We start from the raw sequence: 15,811 nt of genomic DNA on the forward strand, positions 1-15,811 counted from the left end.
AGAGAGAGAAGCGGGCTCGATCCCAGGATCCTGGGATGTGGGGTTCGATCCCAGGATCCTGGGATCATGACCTGAGCCGAAGGCAGACACTTAATGACTGAGACACCCAGGCGCCCCACTCTGGAATCGTTTTCAACAAGAATTATTCACATACATGGTCCCTAGAATCATTTTAAAAATTCTATCCAAGACATTTCTAACCCTAAACCCTCTCTCACATACTAGAAATCCCATGCGTGCCTCAATTTGCTCTACTGAACTATACAGAATGTTAAGGGAAAGGGAGAAGGAATTCAAAATGGGAAGCGAACCCAGTATCAACAAGTCACTCGCCCAGCTTCAGGGATGGTCCCTATGAGCTGCCATCCCCACTTGAGAACTGACTCAGCAGTTTGACAGGAGCCTCAAATTACCCAAAAAAGAAGAAGTCCATGGCATAATGAAGCTTACCTTCATCTGTTGCCTCTTCTGTTTCAGCACTGACCAACAGCTTGAAGCCACAGCCTAAATATATGCAGAGGAGAAAAAGCAAGACTTACATTTATGACTACATAAACTTTGCATTCGGGGTGATTTTTGTTAGAAATTCATAGGCTTATGGGTTTAAAATGTTCAAAACATTAACCAGTCCAGGATCCTTCTATTGTTCGTGAATAATAATGAAAAGGAATTTTGTTTTTATAAGTTTTAAAATTAAATGCAAAGCCACTGAAGGAAAAAGGCTGAGCTCTGGTACCAAGAAACTTGGTTAACTGTAATTCAACTCTCAGAGTTCTTCAGTTCTGCTCCTATGGGAAAAGAGTGAAAATATGGGTACACAGATACACATATACAATAGCTGTTTTATGCATAGTAATGAAGACAACGTAGTGTTTTTTTTCTTCAGGAATAGTACTGCTGGAAATAGCTGTGGGTAGAGCTAACAGTTGTTTTTTTTTTTTCTTAAAGATTTTTATTTATTCATTCAACAGAGACACAGCCAGCGAGAGAGGGAACACAAGCAGGGGGAGTGGGAGAGGAAGAAGCAGCTTCCCAGGGGAGGGGCCTGATGTGGGGCTCGATCCCAAGACTCCGGACCAAGACTCCAGGATCACGCCCTGAGCCGAAGGCAGACGCTTAACGACTGAGCCACCCAGGCGCCCCAGAGCTAACAGTTTTACTCCAAGAAAGAACTAAGGAATACAGCCTTAATGAAAGGGACTGAAACATACAAGTGGATCTTAAGGACATCTGGCATGGCCCAACTTTGATCAAGATCACTTTACCAAATCAGTTAAGAAATGGGAGAACATGTACCTTTTATGGTTAAAACATATTTTGAGTGAAAAGTGAATTTATTAAACATGCTTTAAAATTTAATATCAGAAATTTCCAAAATAATTGTGAAATAGGCAGCTGGAACATTTTTTTAAAGGCATTCTAATTGCAGCATAAATATCTATTCCCCCTACTTCCTTCCAGGTACACACTTAAAGCACACAAAACAAAGTCAAATAGAGATCTGAGTTCAAAAAACAAGAGAAACTGATAACATTCAAAGTATCGAATATAGTTTAAACCTGTTTTATTTTTTGCATATGCCTATTTCTCTTACTCCCCCTTTTTTTAATTTTTAAAAAATTTATTTTTAAATACTCTCTACACTAACATGGGGCTTGAACTCACAACCTAGAGATCAAGAGTTGCACTCTCTATCACCTCAGCCAGTGAAGCACTCCTTCCTCCCCTAATTTTTGATAGTATTTGAGAACATAAATCTCCATATTTTTCTCTAAAAAAGACATACTGCCTTTTCACAACTGCTATATTTCAGGTTAGTCACGGAGCCAGTTCAGTTACAATTTTTGGTTAGGCCTGAACTGGTCTGAAGCCTGAGTCTGAGATCTGAAGAAACACTGGGTCCTGCAGGTCAGCGCAGGGACAGACAGAAGAGCCAAAGGGAATTTCATCTGAGGATGTTGCGTCTCATACACAGCTGATCCCAGTATCAAAGATTGAGCCCAGTTTCCACGCTAGTCATTCTATAGGCAAATATGTAAGTAAGTCTTATTGATCTTCCCAGCTCTGACCATTTCTCATCAAATTTAAATGGTTGAGAAAAAGGTAAACCACCACTTACAGTTTCTTTGAAGGAGGAGTTTAGCCAGCGATTATTTACTACATTCTGTATGGATGTGGGTGGGTTTTCTAAATCTTCAAAGGAATCCATTAATATAAAATCCAGAACAACATCATAAAAATTTAGATTTTTCACCTGCATTAAATTATGAGTTAAAACACAAATTATTGTTACATAGAGCTGAAATACAGTCTGAACCAGGGCTTCACGCTTTTTAACAGCAGGGTCTTTACAGTTGACTCACATTATATCCCTGACAAAAAAAGAGGAGGAAAAGAGACAAGTATGAAAACAACTCACCACCAGAAACTGTAATTCGCATAATAGCTGTTCCTTCCTAGAGCCCATCAGCTGAAATTAATCTCTCCTTCACTGTATTCTAAGAGTCCTTTGTTCAGGCTTTGATTACGGTACCCACCATGCTCCATCTGCTCTGGTCTACAGTTCCTGGGATATCTGCCCGTCTTCCCCACCACATCATGAGCCTCTTGCTCCTTCATTCAGTCATGCATACCGTGTTGTACCACATGCCATACCAGGTGCTCAAACTTCCATGGCAACCAAATGAGATGCTTAGAATTTAGTGGGAAAACAGACAGCAACAAATAACCCCACAAATACACAGTTATGAACTGTGATAAACCCAGTAAAGGAAAAAGGACATCGGACTATGAGAGCTTATGATGGAGATTCTAATCTAGACCACATGTCAGAGAGGCCTTTCTTTGGGGACCGAGGCATCCCAGATATGGGAAATACCTGTCAAAGTGTTTCAGGGAAGAAGGAACATAGTGGTGTTCAGTTGAAGAAAATCATCAAAAGTGCGCTGTAGCCCTCTCTAGCAAAGGGCACAGGGGCAAGTGGCTGGAGACAAGGAGGAAGGGCTAGGTCTATGTTCATGATTTTGGATTTTATCCAGTATTTTGGAGGGGTAGTGGTAGAGGGGAGATGGATGATCAGATCTGCATTTTTTAAAGACTGTTTGGCAGCAGTGTAGAGACTGGAATGGAGAGGAGGGAGAGGGTGGTGCCAGGGAGGGAGGAGTAGCCAGGGAATCCGGCAGTGCAAAGACTCAGAGGTAGCCCAGGGATACAGAGTGTTTACTCGGGCACAATGGTGCTGGCAGGATTAGAGAGAAGATGAAGAAACTAAAAAAACTGACAAAACTTAGACGTAAATATGATATGGTAGGCAAGGACCGGGAGGTGTAAAGTGTGAGTCCCAGGTTTCTGGCCTGCACAACTGAATGGACACCAATCCCTCCACCAAATGAGGGAACACCAAAAAAAGAAAGAGTATGTTTTTCTGTCTTTGTACGGACTGTTTTCTCTGCCTACAAAGCCTTTCAGCCCCTTGCAAACTCATTCTTTAAGCTTCTGTTACAACAAAATGTTCCAGGCTCATCAGGTACTTCCCCTATCCCAGTGCTGAAATCAGCCATTCTTCCAAGGAGTCCTAGGTTCCTTTCAGTGAACAGTGGTACTTAGAGGCCAACTCCATGTGCTAGGAGTAATTTCTTTTGAGGTGTTGCTGCTCCCAGACTCTTGGTGAACAGAACCAGGAAGTATACATATGCTTCTAAATATGCAAACCTTTATATTTATTTCTACATCTTAATACACACACACACACACACACACACACACAGAGTAAACTACAAATTCACACAGACAGCTCCTACTCCAATCTTGGCTTTTTATACCTTCCTTCCTGAGTGTGCAAAACCTGGCTCCCATTATTCTCAATATATTTAATTATTTGTTTAATCCTGGTCCCTCTAAACTGTCTGTTGTCCCATTCAAAACCATCCCTGTAAAGGCCACCACTCATCCTGCTGGGCCTTTTTATTGATGAAGGAAGAAGGAAGGAGGGAAGGAGGGAGGGAGAAAGGAATGGGAGGAAGGAAAGAAAAGGGAAGGAAGGAAAGAAGGAAGGGAGGGAGGGAGGAAGGTAGGAAGGGAGGGAGGAAGGAAGGAAGGGCTTAAAAAAATAATCGTTTTCAACTATTGCCTCAAAGTATAAAGACTGTGGTTGCTATTGTTTATGACTGTCATAACCACTACCACATAATTGGTTTTACTGCCATTTAACAAGGACAAGGAAACAGTGGCCTCAGATTATATAAATATCGTTATGTACATAACTAAGGGGAATGAATATTACAAAAAAATTTAAACTTACTCCTCTAGCAGCAAGTTCCATTTCAGTACTATCCCAGTGATCGGTCTGCTCTAAAAAATATATCATTTCATCAAAAACATCTTCAAACTTCTTTGGATTCTGCAGAAGAAAACACACTTTAATCCTAAACTCAACTTTGTAACAAGGCTCAAGCCTACAAAGTAAATGAGTTAGTTACTCTTCAAGTGTGTTTGTTAGATCTTTATTCTACTAAGGAACTGAATTAAAATACATTTTCAAGGTATGTCATATACACTTGGTTTAATATTTTGTTGTTCCAACATTTGGCAGAACCCCAGACTAAGAACATTAGTAAAATGTCATGAGCAAACTGCTTACTAATCAAATATGTATGCCTATCTAGGTCAGTCCTTCAAACAAAAACCTGGTGACAGCAGACACTATGTGATGCTTTTGATGCAGTTCCATGCCTCTTCGAGGAACTCTAGGGGAAATCACTGGGTTTAATCTGTCACAGGAAGGTCAAGAAAGCAACGTAAGATTTACACTGGGAATTATAAGTAATTAATATCACCTTACATTTATTTTGCACTTTAAAAAATTTTGCTTTCTCACTTCTCATTTAATTAATGATCGTAAGAACCCTCTGACATAGTGTATCATAAATATAATTCTATTATACAAATGAGGTGATTGAGGTTCAAAAGGATGGGTCAGAAAACCAGGTGTTCAAATGGCTCAAGGAAGACCTGTTTTATTTACTTCTTCTCAACATCTGGACAAACGTTACATAAAGGGAAGGGGTTCCTTACAGTCTTAATGAAGTTCTTGTGATGGCTCTGCCTCATTCAGTCCCATGAATAAGAGTAAGAGGCAGCTCAATTTGTATTTCCAGATATCTGAGATCTATACTATTTCCCGGAACCTTACTGAACAGGATTTGAGGGAGGTAAGTGAAAATGTATTAGAAATAATAGTGGTGGCTGTAGTATTAGATCTAATGATAAGCCCCACACGACACTCACAGACTTTACAGCAAACTGGAAACAATGTATGAGCAACAACTTGATCAAAATAGTGTCGACTTCATACATAGAAACTAAATCAACCCAAGTAGAAGTCAATGCTCTTTGGGTAATTTATTTTTCATATGTGAACCTTTGCAACGATCTAGAAGAACTTTTTCTTCTGTTACAAATTCAATGTATTACAATGTAATGTATGGTAATCTTCAGTAATCAACAGTAAACAACTTGCCAACAAAACAAGTTTACCTTTCGTGCTTTCACAATTAATGCTGATAAAATTTTCCTTCCACTCTCAGCAAGGAATATCCTGTTGGCTGTTTCTGAAAGTATTACCTGAAAAAATATCCAATGCCAAAGAAAAAAGAAACCTATAATTAATCTGAATGGACATTTGACTCCATAGCACATCTACACATAAATTACCCTGATACAGTCAATGCATTGCACGTGGTACTATTTCCACAGGTAGACCACAGAGAAAAGTTGTACTAAGGCTTTAAAAAGAGCTCTTGAAACCTATAATCATAAAAGATTAAAGGGAAATAAATACGATATTAAATTCTGTCAATTTAATATTAGAAAATCCAAAATAAATGTTACATAGTCCCCAAAATGTAGAAAAATAATGAGAATTTTTTGTTCAGGGATCTTTTTTTTTTTTTTTAAAGATTTTATTTATTCATTCGACAGAGATCGAGACAGCCAGCGAGAGAGGGAACACAAGCAGGGGGAGTGGGAGAGGAAGAAGCAGGCTCATAGCGGAAGAGCCTGATGTGGGGCTCAATCCCATAACGCCCGGATCACGCCCTGAGCCGAAGGCAGACGCTTAACCGCTGTGCCACCCAGGCGCCCCTTGTTCAGGGATCTTATTTCATTTTAGGAAATCAGTGATTTTACAAGTGATTCAAATACAAAACAATCTAGAAAACATACTAATTGATAATAAGAGGATTTTTATTTTAAGCAGCCATTTGTACGCATCTGCAGCATCAGAACTCCCTGTTTGACAAAGTGTGGTGGACCTGGGAAGCCATGGCAGAGGACAAAGACAAACGGGGACACATGAAAGGAAGTAGCAGGCAGGAAAAATAAACTTAGTAGATTTTATACCTGCCCTTAAAAATAAGGATAATAAAGAGCAAAGAGCTGTCCTGTTTATATTTAGCTGGACTCTGTAGCATAAGGGTGGGGATGAGGGGCTAGGTAAAGTCACTTAATGTTTAAAAAAAAAATACCTGAAAAGCCTGTCGAATACAGTGAAGTTTGGCAAGAAAATCACTGTCTCCGAGGCACTCCAACATTTCAGTTCTATGTAATAAACAGGGAAGACAACTGTTAAACTGCATTCAAGACCAAGCCCACTATAAATCTGGATTCAAGGCTTAACATCAGGACCTTAATATAAAACACATGTCTTTTCAATAATGACAAAAACGTAAAAAAAAATTTTTGAGCCTAAAAGACATTTCCCCCATTCTCATAAACATCTTTAATAAATATTACACAAACATAGCAACAGCACCTTCATATTTTTCATAAACAAAAGCAAAACTGAAATGGTACCTAAGCACTCTTGAGTAAATTTTCCCTTCTTCAACTAAATGCATGGCTTCCTCATAGAAGGGGCAGTGGCAGAGAGACTCTAGACTGTAGGCATGCCGTCCTTGTCTGTGCTCCGCGAGCTAGGAATACAGTGCGTTACAACAGATTACACTGATAGAAGAAGAAAAACTATAAAAGATAGAAAACAGGATCTTGCTAACATCAAAACATACTCAATTTTATTAAACCCATAAAAATCATTCCATGAGATTTTACAGCTAGTGAGTTCTAAATTCACTTTATTTCAAGTTGTAAAAATGAGTATAACTTTATATCAAGCTTCTGAATTCAACAACTTAAATCCACAGGATACACAGAAAAGCAGTACCTTATAGTTCAATAAGAATAACTGAAGATGAAGCATTGGAAAAAAAAAAAGAGGGGAGGATTTTATCATCCAAAGAATGCTTGAAAATATTAGAACTCACAATTGTAAATGAAGTAAAACTTTCTACAAAAATACTGCCATCTCAGTTTGGCCAATTCTAAGGAATTTCTTTTCATAGCCAGCACTGACTAACCTTTGTGTAACTGAAAAACAGTCATGCACCTCTGGCTAGCATAACAGCTCTGCAGATGAAATTCCAGGCTTCTGACAATCCATTAAGCAGCAACAACTGCAAACACTATAGAGTAGCCAGCTAAGCAAGAAAGCTTTGGAGTGATTTTCATTTTTCAATACGAGGTGATCCATTTATATAGCACGTCGTAGGGGTTTTTGTCTTTTTGTTTTGTTGAGATCTTTTTAAAATTTTTAAGTAATCACTACACTCAATTAGGGGCTTGAACTCAAGCCCGAGATCAAGAGTAGCATGCCCTACCGACTGAGCCAGCCAGGTACCCCTGGATTTTTTTTTTTTTTTTAAGATTTTGTTATTTAAGAGAGAGCACGTGTGCGCACGCACACACATGCACACTAGCAAGCTGGTGTGCAAGCTGGAAGCGGGGTGGGGAGGGAGCTGGAGCAGAGGGGGAGCGAGAGGGACAAGCAGACTCAGTGCGGAGTGTGAGCCTGATGCAGGGCTCAATCTCAGGACCCCGAGATCATGACCTGAGCCGAAATCAGGAGTTGGACACTGAACCAACTGAGCCACCCAGGTACCCCTGTTTTCTTGTTTTTTTAAATAAACATTTTAAAATTAAATTCAATTAATTAACATATAACATATTACTAGTTTCAGAGGTATAGGCCTGTGATTCATCAGTCTTACATAACACCCAGTGCTCATTACATCACATACCCTCCCCAATGTCCATCACCCAGTTACCCCATCCCTCCACCTCCCTCCCCTCCAGCAACCTTCAGTTTGTTTCCTAAGATTAAGAGTCTCTTATGGTTTGTCTCCCTCTCTGATTTTGTCTTCTTTCATTTTTTCCTCTCTTCCCCTGTGATCCTCTGCCCTGTTTTTAAATTCCACATATCAGTGAGATCATATGATAATTGTCTTTCTCTGATTGACTTATTTTGCTTAGCATAGTACCCTCTAGTTCCATCCACGCCATTGCAAATGACAAGATTTCATTTTTTGATGGCTGCGTAATATTCCATTGTATATACATACACCATGTCTTCTTTTGTTTTTTAATACCTTTATTGAGATATAATTCACATACTATAAAATTCATCCTTTCAAGCGAACAATTCAGGGTTTTTTTTTTTCAGCATGTTTACTGGGTTTTGCAATTAACATCACCTTTTAGTTCCAGAATATTTTTACCACCCCAGCAGGAACCCCCTTACCTATCATCAGTCATCCCATTTCCCCTTTTCTCTAGCCCCTGGGAGCTAAATCTACTCTTAGTCTCTGGAGTCTCCTACTTTGGAAACTTCATGTTTACAAACAATATGTGGCCTTTTGTGTTTGGTTTCTTTCACTTAGCATAATGTTTTCAAGGTTCGTCTATGATGTAGCTAGTGTCAGTACTTCATTCTTTTTATGGCAGAATTGTATAGATATACCACTTTCCTTTTTTATCTATTCCTCAATTGATAGACATTTAGGTTGTTTCCACTTTTGGTTATCATGAGTAAGGCTGCGTTGAACATTTGTGTAAAAGTTTTTAATGTTTTCAATTCTCTTGAGTATATACCTACAAGAGGAAGGAAGGGTCAGATGGTTACTCTATGTTTAACATTTTAATTTTTAAACTTTTGTTTTGAGGGCAATGGCGGGGGAGAGAGAAAGAATCTTAAGCAGGGCATAGAGCCCAATGTGGGGCTCAATCTCCCAACATTGAGATCATGACCTGAGACAAAAATCAAGAGTTGATGCTTAACCAACTAAGCCACCCAAGTACCCCACTCTATGTTTAACTTTTTGAGGAACTGCCAAATTGTTTGGCAAAGAGACCACACCCTATTCCACTCCCACTAGCGATGTACAATGACTTAGATTTTTTCACACCTTCACCAATAATTATTATATATATATATTTTTTAATTTTTTTATTATATTATGTTAGTCACCATACAGTACATCCCTGGTTTCCGATGTAAAGCTCGATGCTTCATTAGTCCCCTATAAGCACCATGCAACACGTGCCCTCCTCACTACCCATCACCAGTCAGTTTGTTTCGTCCATAGTCTCTCATGCTTCATTCCCCCTTCTGATTACCCCCTCTTTCTTTATCCCTTTCTTCCCCTACCGATCTTCCTAGTTCTTATGTTCCATAGATGAGAGAAACCATATGATAATTGTCTTTCTCTGCTTGACTTATTTCACTTAGCATTATCTCCTCCAGTGCCGTCCATGTTGTAGCAAATGTTGAGAACTCGTTCTTTCTGATAGCTGAGTAATATTCCATTGTATATATGGACCACAACTTCTTAATCCAGTCATCTGTTGAAGGGCATCTCAGCTCCTTCCACGATTTAGCTATTGTGGACAATGCTGCTATGAACATTGGGGTGCATATGGCCCTTCTCTTCACTATGTCTGTATCTTTGGGGTAAATACCCAGTAGTGCAATGGCTGGATCATAGGGTAGCTCAATTTTTAACTTTTTAAGGGACCTCCACACTGTTTTCCAGAGTGGCTGTACCAACTTGCATTCCCACCAACAATGTAGGAGGGATCCCCTTTCTCCACATCCTCTCCAACAATTGTTGTTTCTTGCCTTGTCTATTTTTGCCATTCTAACTGGCGTAAGGTGGTATCTCAGTGTGGTTTTGATTTGAATTTCCCTGATGGCTAATGATTTTGAACATTTTTTCATGTGTCTGTTAGCCATTTGTATGTCTTCATTGGAAAAGTGTCTGTTCATATCTTCTGCCCATTTTTTGATTTGTTTATTTGTTTCTCGCGTATTGAGTTTGAGAAGTTCTTTGTAGATCTTGGATACCAGTCCTTTATCTGTAGTGTCATTTGCAAATATATTCTCCCATTCCGTGGGCTGCCTCTTAGTTTTTCTGACTGTTTCCTTGGCTGTGCAGAAACTTTTAATCTTGATGAAGTCCCATAAATTCATTTTATCTTTTGTTTCTCTTGCCTTTGGGGATGTGTCATGAAAAAGGTTGCTTTGGCCGATGTCGTAGAGGTTGCTGCCTATGTTCTCCTCTAGAATTTTGATGGATTCCTGTCTCACATCGAGGTCTTTCATCCATTTGGAGTTTATTTTTGTGTATGGTGTGAGATAGTGGTCAAGTTTCATTCTCTTGCATGTAGCTGTCCAATTTTCCCAGCACCATTTATTGAAGAGACTGTCTTTTTCCCACCGGATGTTTTTTCCTGCTTTATCAAATATTAGTTGCCCAAAGAGCCGAGGGTCCATTTCTGGGCTCTCTATTCTGTTCCATTGGTCTATGTGTCTGTTTTTGTGCCAGTACCATGCTGTCTTTGTGATCACAGCTTTGTAGTACAGCTCGAAATCCGGCATTGTGATGCCCCCAGCTTTGTTTTTCCTTTTCAACAGTTCCTTGGAGATTCGGGGCCTTTTCTGTTTCCATACAAATTTAAGGACTGTTTGTTCCAGTTCTTTGAAAAATGTCCTTGGTATTTTGATCGGGATAGCATTGAAAGTGTAGATTGCTCTGGGTAGCATGGACATTTTAACTATGTTAATTCTTCCGATTCATGAGCATGGAATATCTTTCCATCTTTTTATGTCTTCCTCAATGTCTTTCAAGAGTGATTTATAGTTTCTAGAATATAGGTCCTTTACGTCTCTGGTTAAGTTAATTCCAAGGTAACGTATGGTTTTTGGTGCTATTGTAAATGGGATGGATTCCCTAATTTCTCTTTCTTCGGTCTCGTTATTCGTGTATAGAAATGCAACTGATTTCTGAGCATTTATTTTGTATCCTGCCACGTTACTGAATTGCTCTATAACTTCTAATAGTTTGGGAGTGGCTTCTTTTGGGTTTTCCATATAGAGTATCATGTCATCTGCAAAGAGAGACATTTTGACTTCTTCTTTGCCAATTTGAATACCTTTGATCCCTTTTTGTCGTCTGATTGCTGTTGCAAGGACTTCTAGTACTATGTTGAATAATAGTGGCGAGAGTGGGCATCCTTGTCGTGTTCCTGATCTTAAGGGAAAGGCTTCCAGCTTTTCCCCATTGAGAATAATATTTGCAGTAGGCTTTTCATAGATGGCTTTTATGAGATTGAGAAATGTACCTTCTATTCCTACACTCTGAAGGGTTTTAATCAGGAAAGGATGCTGTATTTTGTCAAATGCTTTTTCGGCATCGATTGAGAGGATCATATGGTTCCTGAGTCTTTTCTTGTTGATATGATGTATCACGCTGATTGATTTGCGAATATTGAACCACGCTTGCATCCCAGGTATGAATCCCACTTGATCGTGATGGATAATCCTTTTAATGTACTGTTGGATTCTATTAGCAAGTATCTTGTTGAGGATTTTGGCGTCCATATTCATTAGGGAAATCGGTCTGTAATTCTCCTTTTTGAGGGGGTCTTTGCCTGGTTTGGGGATCAAGGTAATATTGGCCTCATAGAATGAGTTTGGTAGCTTTCCTTCTGTTTCTATTTTTTGAAATAGCTTTAGGAGAATAGGTATTATTTCTTCTTTGAATGTTTGGTAGAATTCCCCAGGAAAACCGTCCGGGCCTGGAGTTTTGTTATTTGGAAGGTTGTTTATCACTGACTCAATTTCTTCATAATTAATTGGCCTGTTTAAGGAATCAATTTCTTCCGGTTTCAATCTTGGTAGTTTATAGGTTTCCAGGAAGGATTCCATCTCTTCCAGATTGCTTAGTTTATTGGCATATAGCTGTTGATAAAAATTTCTAATAATCCTTCCAATTTCAATGGTGTTCGTCGTGACCTCTCCTTTTTCATTCATAATTTTAATAATCTGGGTCCTTTCTCTTTTCTTTTGGATAAGTCTTGCCAGTGGTCTGTCAATTTTATTGATTCTCTCAAAGAACCAGCTTCTAGTCCTGTTGATCTGCTCTACTGTACTTCTGGTTTCTGCTTGATTGATTTCAGCTCTAATTTTGGTCAACTGCTTCCTCGTGCGTGGATTAGGCCTGTCCCTCTGTTGCTGTTCCAGCTTCTTGAGGTGAGAATATAAAAACTGCATTTTAGATTTTTCTATTCTTTTGAGTGAGGCTTGGATGGCTATGTATTTCCCCCTTAGGACTGCCTTTGCAGTATCCCATAGGTTTTGGACTGTTGTATTTTCATTCTCATTGGTCTCCATAAATTGTTTAATTTGATTTTTGATTTCCTGGTTTATCGAGTCATTCCTGAGCAGGATGGTTCTTAGTCTCCAAGTGTTTGAGTTTCTTCCAAATTTTTCCTTGTGGTTGAGTTCCAATTTCAGAGCGTTGTGGTCTGAGAATATGCAGGGGATAATTTCAATCTTTTGGTATCGGTTGAGACCTGTTTTGTGTCCCAGAACATGGTCTATTCTTGAGAATGTTCCATGGGCATTAGAATAGAATGAGTATTCTTTGGTTCTGGGGTGTAGTGTTCTATATATATCTATGAGGTCCAACTCGTCGAGTATGGCATTCAAAGCCTTTGATTCTTTGCTTAGTTTTTGCCAGGGTGTTCTGTCTATTTCTGAGAGTGGAGTGTTGAGGTCCCCTACTATTAATGTATTTTTATTTATATGTCTCTTTATTCTGGTTAAGAGTTGGCTTGTGTATCTTGCTGCTCCCCTGTTGGGGGCATATATATTTATAATTGTCATATCCACTTGTTGAATACTTCCCTTAAGAATAATATAGTGCCCTTCTGCATCTCTAACTATAGTCTGTAGTTTAAAATCCAATTTATCTGATATGAGAATTGCTACCCCAGCTTTCTTTTGAGGTCCATTTGCGTGAAAGATGGTACTCCATCCCCTTACTCTCAGTCTGAATGCATCTTTGGGTTCGAAATGAGTCTCTTGTAGACAGCAAATGGATGGGTCATTTCTTTTTATCCAATCTGCAACCCTGTGGCGTTTTATGGGATGGTTCAAACCATTTACATTGAGACTGATTACTGAGAGATATGATTTTAATGACGCCATGTTGCCAGTAAAGTCTTTGTTTCTACAGATTGTGACTTTCTGTTCTGTATCACTCTTGGGGCCTTTTTACTTTTATAGAACCCCCTCTTAATATCTCTTGTAGGGCTGGTTTCGTGGTTACGAGATTGGTCAGTGACTGGCAATTCTGGAAGGTCTTTATTTCTCCATCAATTCTGAATGACAGGCTTGCTGGATAAAGGATCCTTGGCTGCATGTTTTTCTCTGAAAGAGCTTTAAAAATGCCGCCCCCAACCCCTTCTCTCATTCCAGGTCTGTGTAGACAGGTCTGACGTAATTCTGATGCCTTTGCCTTGGTACGTGAGAAATTTCTTTGCCCTGGCCGCTTTCAATACTGTATCCTTGCATCTAATATTTGCGAAATGCACTATGACGTGACGTGGCGTAGGTTTGTCATGGTTGAGCTTGGGAGGGGTCCTCTCTGCCTCTTGGACACGAATGTTTGTTTCCCTTGCTAGATTAGGGAAGTTTTCAGCTACAATTTGTTCAAATATCTCTTCTAGACCTCTGTTTTTCTCCACCCCCTCGGGGATGCCGATGATTCTAACATTGGATCGTTTCATTGAGTCAGTAATCTCCCGTAACCTACATTCGTGGGCGTGGATTTTTTTAAGACCATCTTCTATTTTCATTTTTTCCTCTATTAACCCATCCTCCAATTCACTAACCCGTTCCTCTGCTTCTGCGACCCTGGCCGTCAGAGCCTCTAGTTTTGCCTGCATTTGGCTCATAGAATTTTTAATTTCTGTCAGATTCGCTCTCATTTCTGTCCTTAGGGATTCTATATTCTCAGTAACCTTTTCGTTAATAGTTTTTTCAATTCTACTCATCATTTTGACCATCGTTACTCTGAATTCCATTTCTGATAATTTGGTTACATCCATATCCATTATTTCTGTGGCAGAGGCCACAGAATCACTGTCTTTTCTTTGCTGGGGGGGGCTTCTCCTTCTTGTCATTCTGATGAAGAGAGGTTGCGGGGTTTCCAGAGCCCAAATTATTGACTGGGTCCCAGGCCGTGCCCCTTGTTTTATAGGGATCTTAGGGATGTGGGCTTCTTCTTTAAAGATTTTATTTATTTATTTATGTGGCAGCCAACCAGTGAGAGAGGGAACAGAAGCAGGGGAGTGGGAGAGGAAGAAGCAGGCTCCCAGCGGAGGAGCCCGATGAGGGACTCCTTTCCGGAACGCCGGGATCACGCCCTAAGCCGAAGGCAGGCGCTCAATGACTGCGCCACCCAGGCGCCCGGGTTGTGGGCTTCTTGATTTTTCAGCCTGCCTTCTGTGTTCTGGGGGAGGGGCCTGCCGCGCCAATACTCAGGCAACCCTGTTTGGGTAGAGTCTCCGTGTCCCCTGCGAGGGAGGATGGGGATGGGCACTCTCTGAGCCGGTATTTCCAGGCTTTTGTTCTCTGGCGGCTTTCCCTGGCGGTTTGCTGTGCCTCTTCTGAGACACCACCAGTCGCCCCACGTGCTCCCGGAGCTCCCGGTCTCAGTCTGGTTCCAGTGAGCGCACCGGAGCTCCGTTTCAGTCTGGTCGCGCGTGCTCCCGGCTCACGGTCTCAGTCTGCTCTCTCGCAGGTGCAGGTGCCGGTCCGCGAGTCCGCCCGCTCCCCCGTGCAGGTGGCTACCGCTTCCCGGCGCCCGGATGCAGCAACTCCCTCCCCCTTCCATTTATCTTCCGATATCTGTGCGCGGTTTCACGGCTCCCCACTTCGTACCTCAATATTCAGCACTGGAGATGTTCGTTTGTAGAGATCCAGATGTATCTTCTTGCATCTCAGGCTGATTCCGTGGATGTTCAGGCTGGTCTGGTACCTATCCAACTCGACTCAGGGGACCAGCTGAAAAAGGGGTCCCCTACTCCTCCACCATCTTAACTCCTATTATATATTTTTAAAAGACTTTTTATTATTTGAGAGAGAGAGAGTGCGCTCACACAAGCAGGGGGAAGGGGCAGAGGGAGAAGCAGACTTCCTGCTGAGCAAGGAGCCCAATATGGCTCAATCTCACAACCTGAGAAAATCACCTGAGCCAAAGGCAGACACTTAATGGACTGAGCCACCCTGGGGCCCATATTATTATTCATTTTTTATATTATAGCCCCTCTAGTGGGTATGAATTGGTTTAATCTCGCTAATGACAATGTTGAACATCTTTCATCTCCTCACTAGCCTCTATATATCTTCTTTGGAGAAATGTTTATTCAAATCCTTTGCCCATTTTTAAGTTGGGTTTTTGTCCATTTGTTGTTGAGTTATAACCATTCATTATCTATTCTGGATATGTGTCTTTGTAAGACACATGATTTACAAATATTTCTCCCAATCTGCTGTTTTTTTCACTTTCTTATTGGTGTCCTTTTTTTTTTTTTTTTTTTAAGATTTTTATTTATTTATTTGACAGAGACAGTG

At 40.4% G+C, this 15,811-nt stretch overlaps 1 protein-coding gene across 1 annotated transcript in view; it reads right to left on the bottom strand.

Annotated features, from left to right (window-relative positions):
- The window catches only part of MIGA1 (mitoguardin 1), a 95,272-nt gene that overhangs the window by 8,087 nt on the left and 71,374 nt on the right, over positions 1-15,811 (bottom strand). The window contains exons 8-13 of the mRNA XM_008690698.2: positions 6,853-6,971; positions 6,525-6,597; positions 5,536-5,622; positions 4,301-4,399; positions 2,120-2,254; positions 451-504 (exon numbers count right to left, since the gene is read on the bottom strand). Coding sequence (XP_008688920.2) covers positions 451-504; positions 2,120-2,254; positions 4,301-4,399; positions 5,536-5,622; positions 6,525-6,597; positions 6,853-6,971 — 567 coding nt within the window. The remainder of the gene's footprint in view (positions 1-450; positions 505-2,119; positions 2,255-4,300; positions 4,400-5,535; positions 5,623-6,524; positions 6,598-6,852; positions 6,972-15,811) is intronic.

This window comes from Ursus maritimus, unplaced genomic scaffold (assembly GCF_017311325.1).
Source record: "Ursus maritimus isolate PB19 unplaced genomic scaffold, ASM1731132v1 scaffold_12, whole genome shotgun sequence".
Taxonomy (NCBI): domain Eukaryota; kingdom Metazoa; phylum Chordata; class Mammalia; order Carnivora; family Ursidae; genus Ursus; species Ursus maritimus.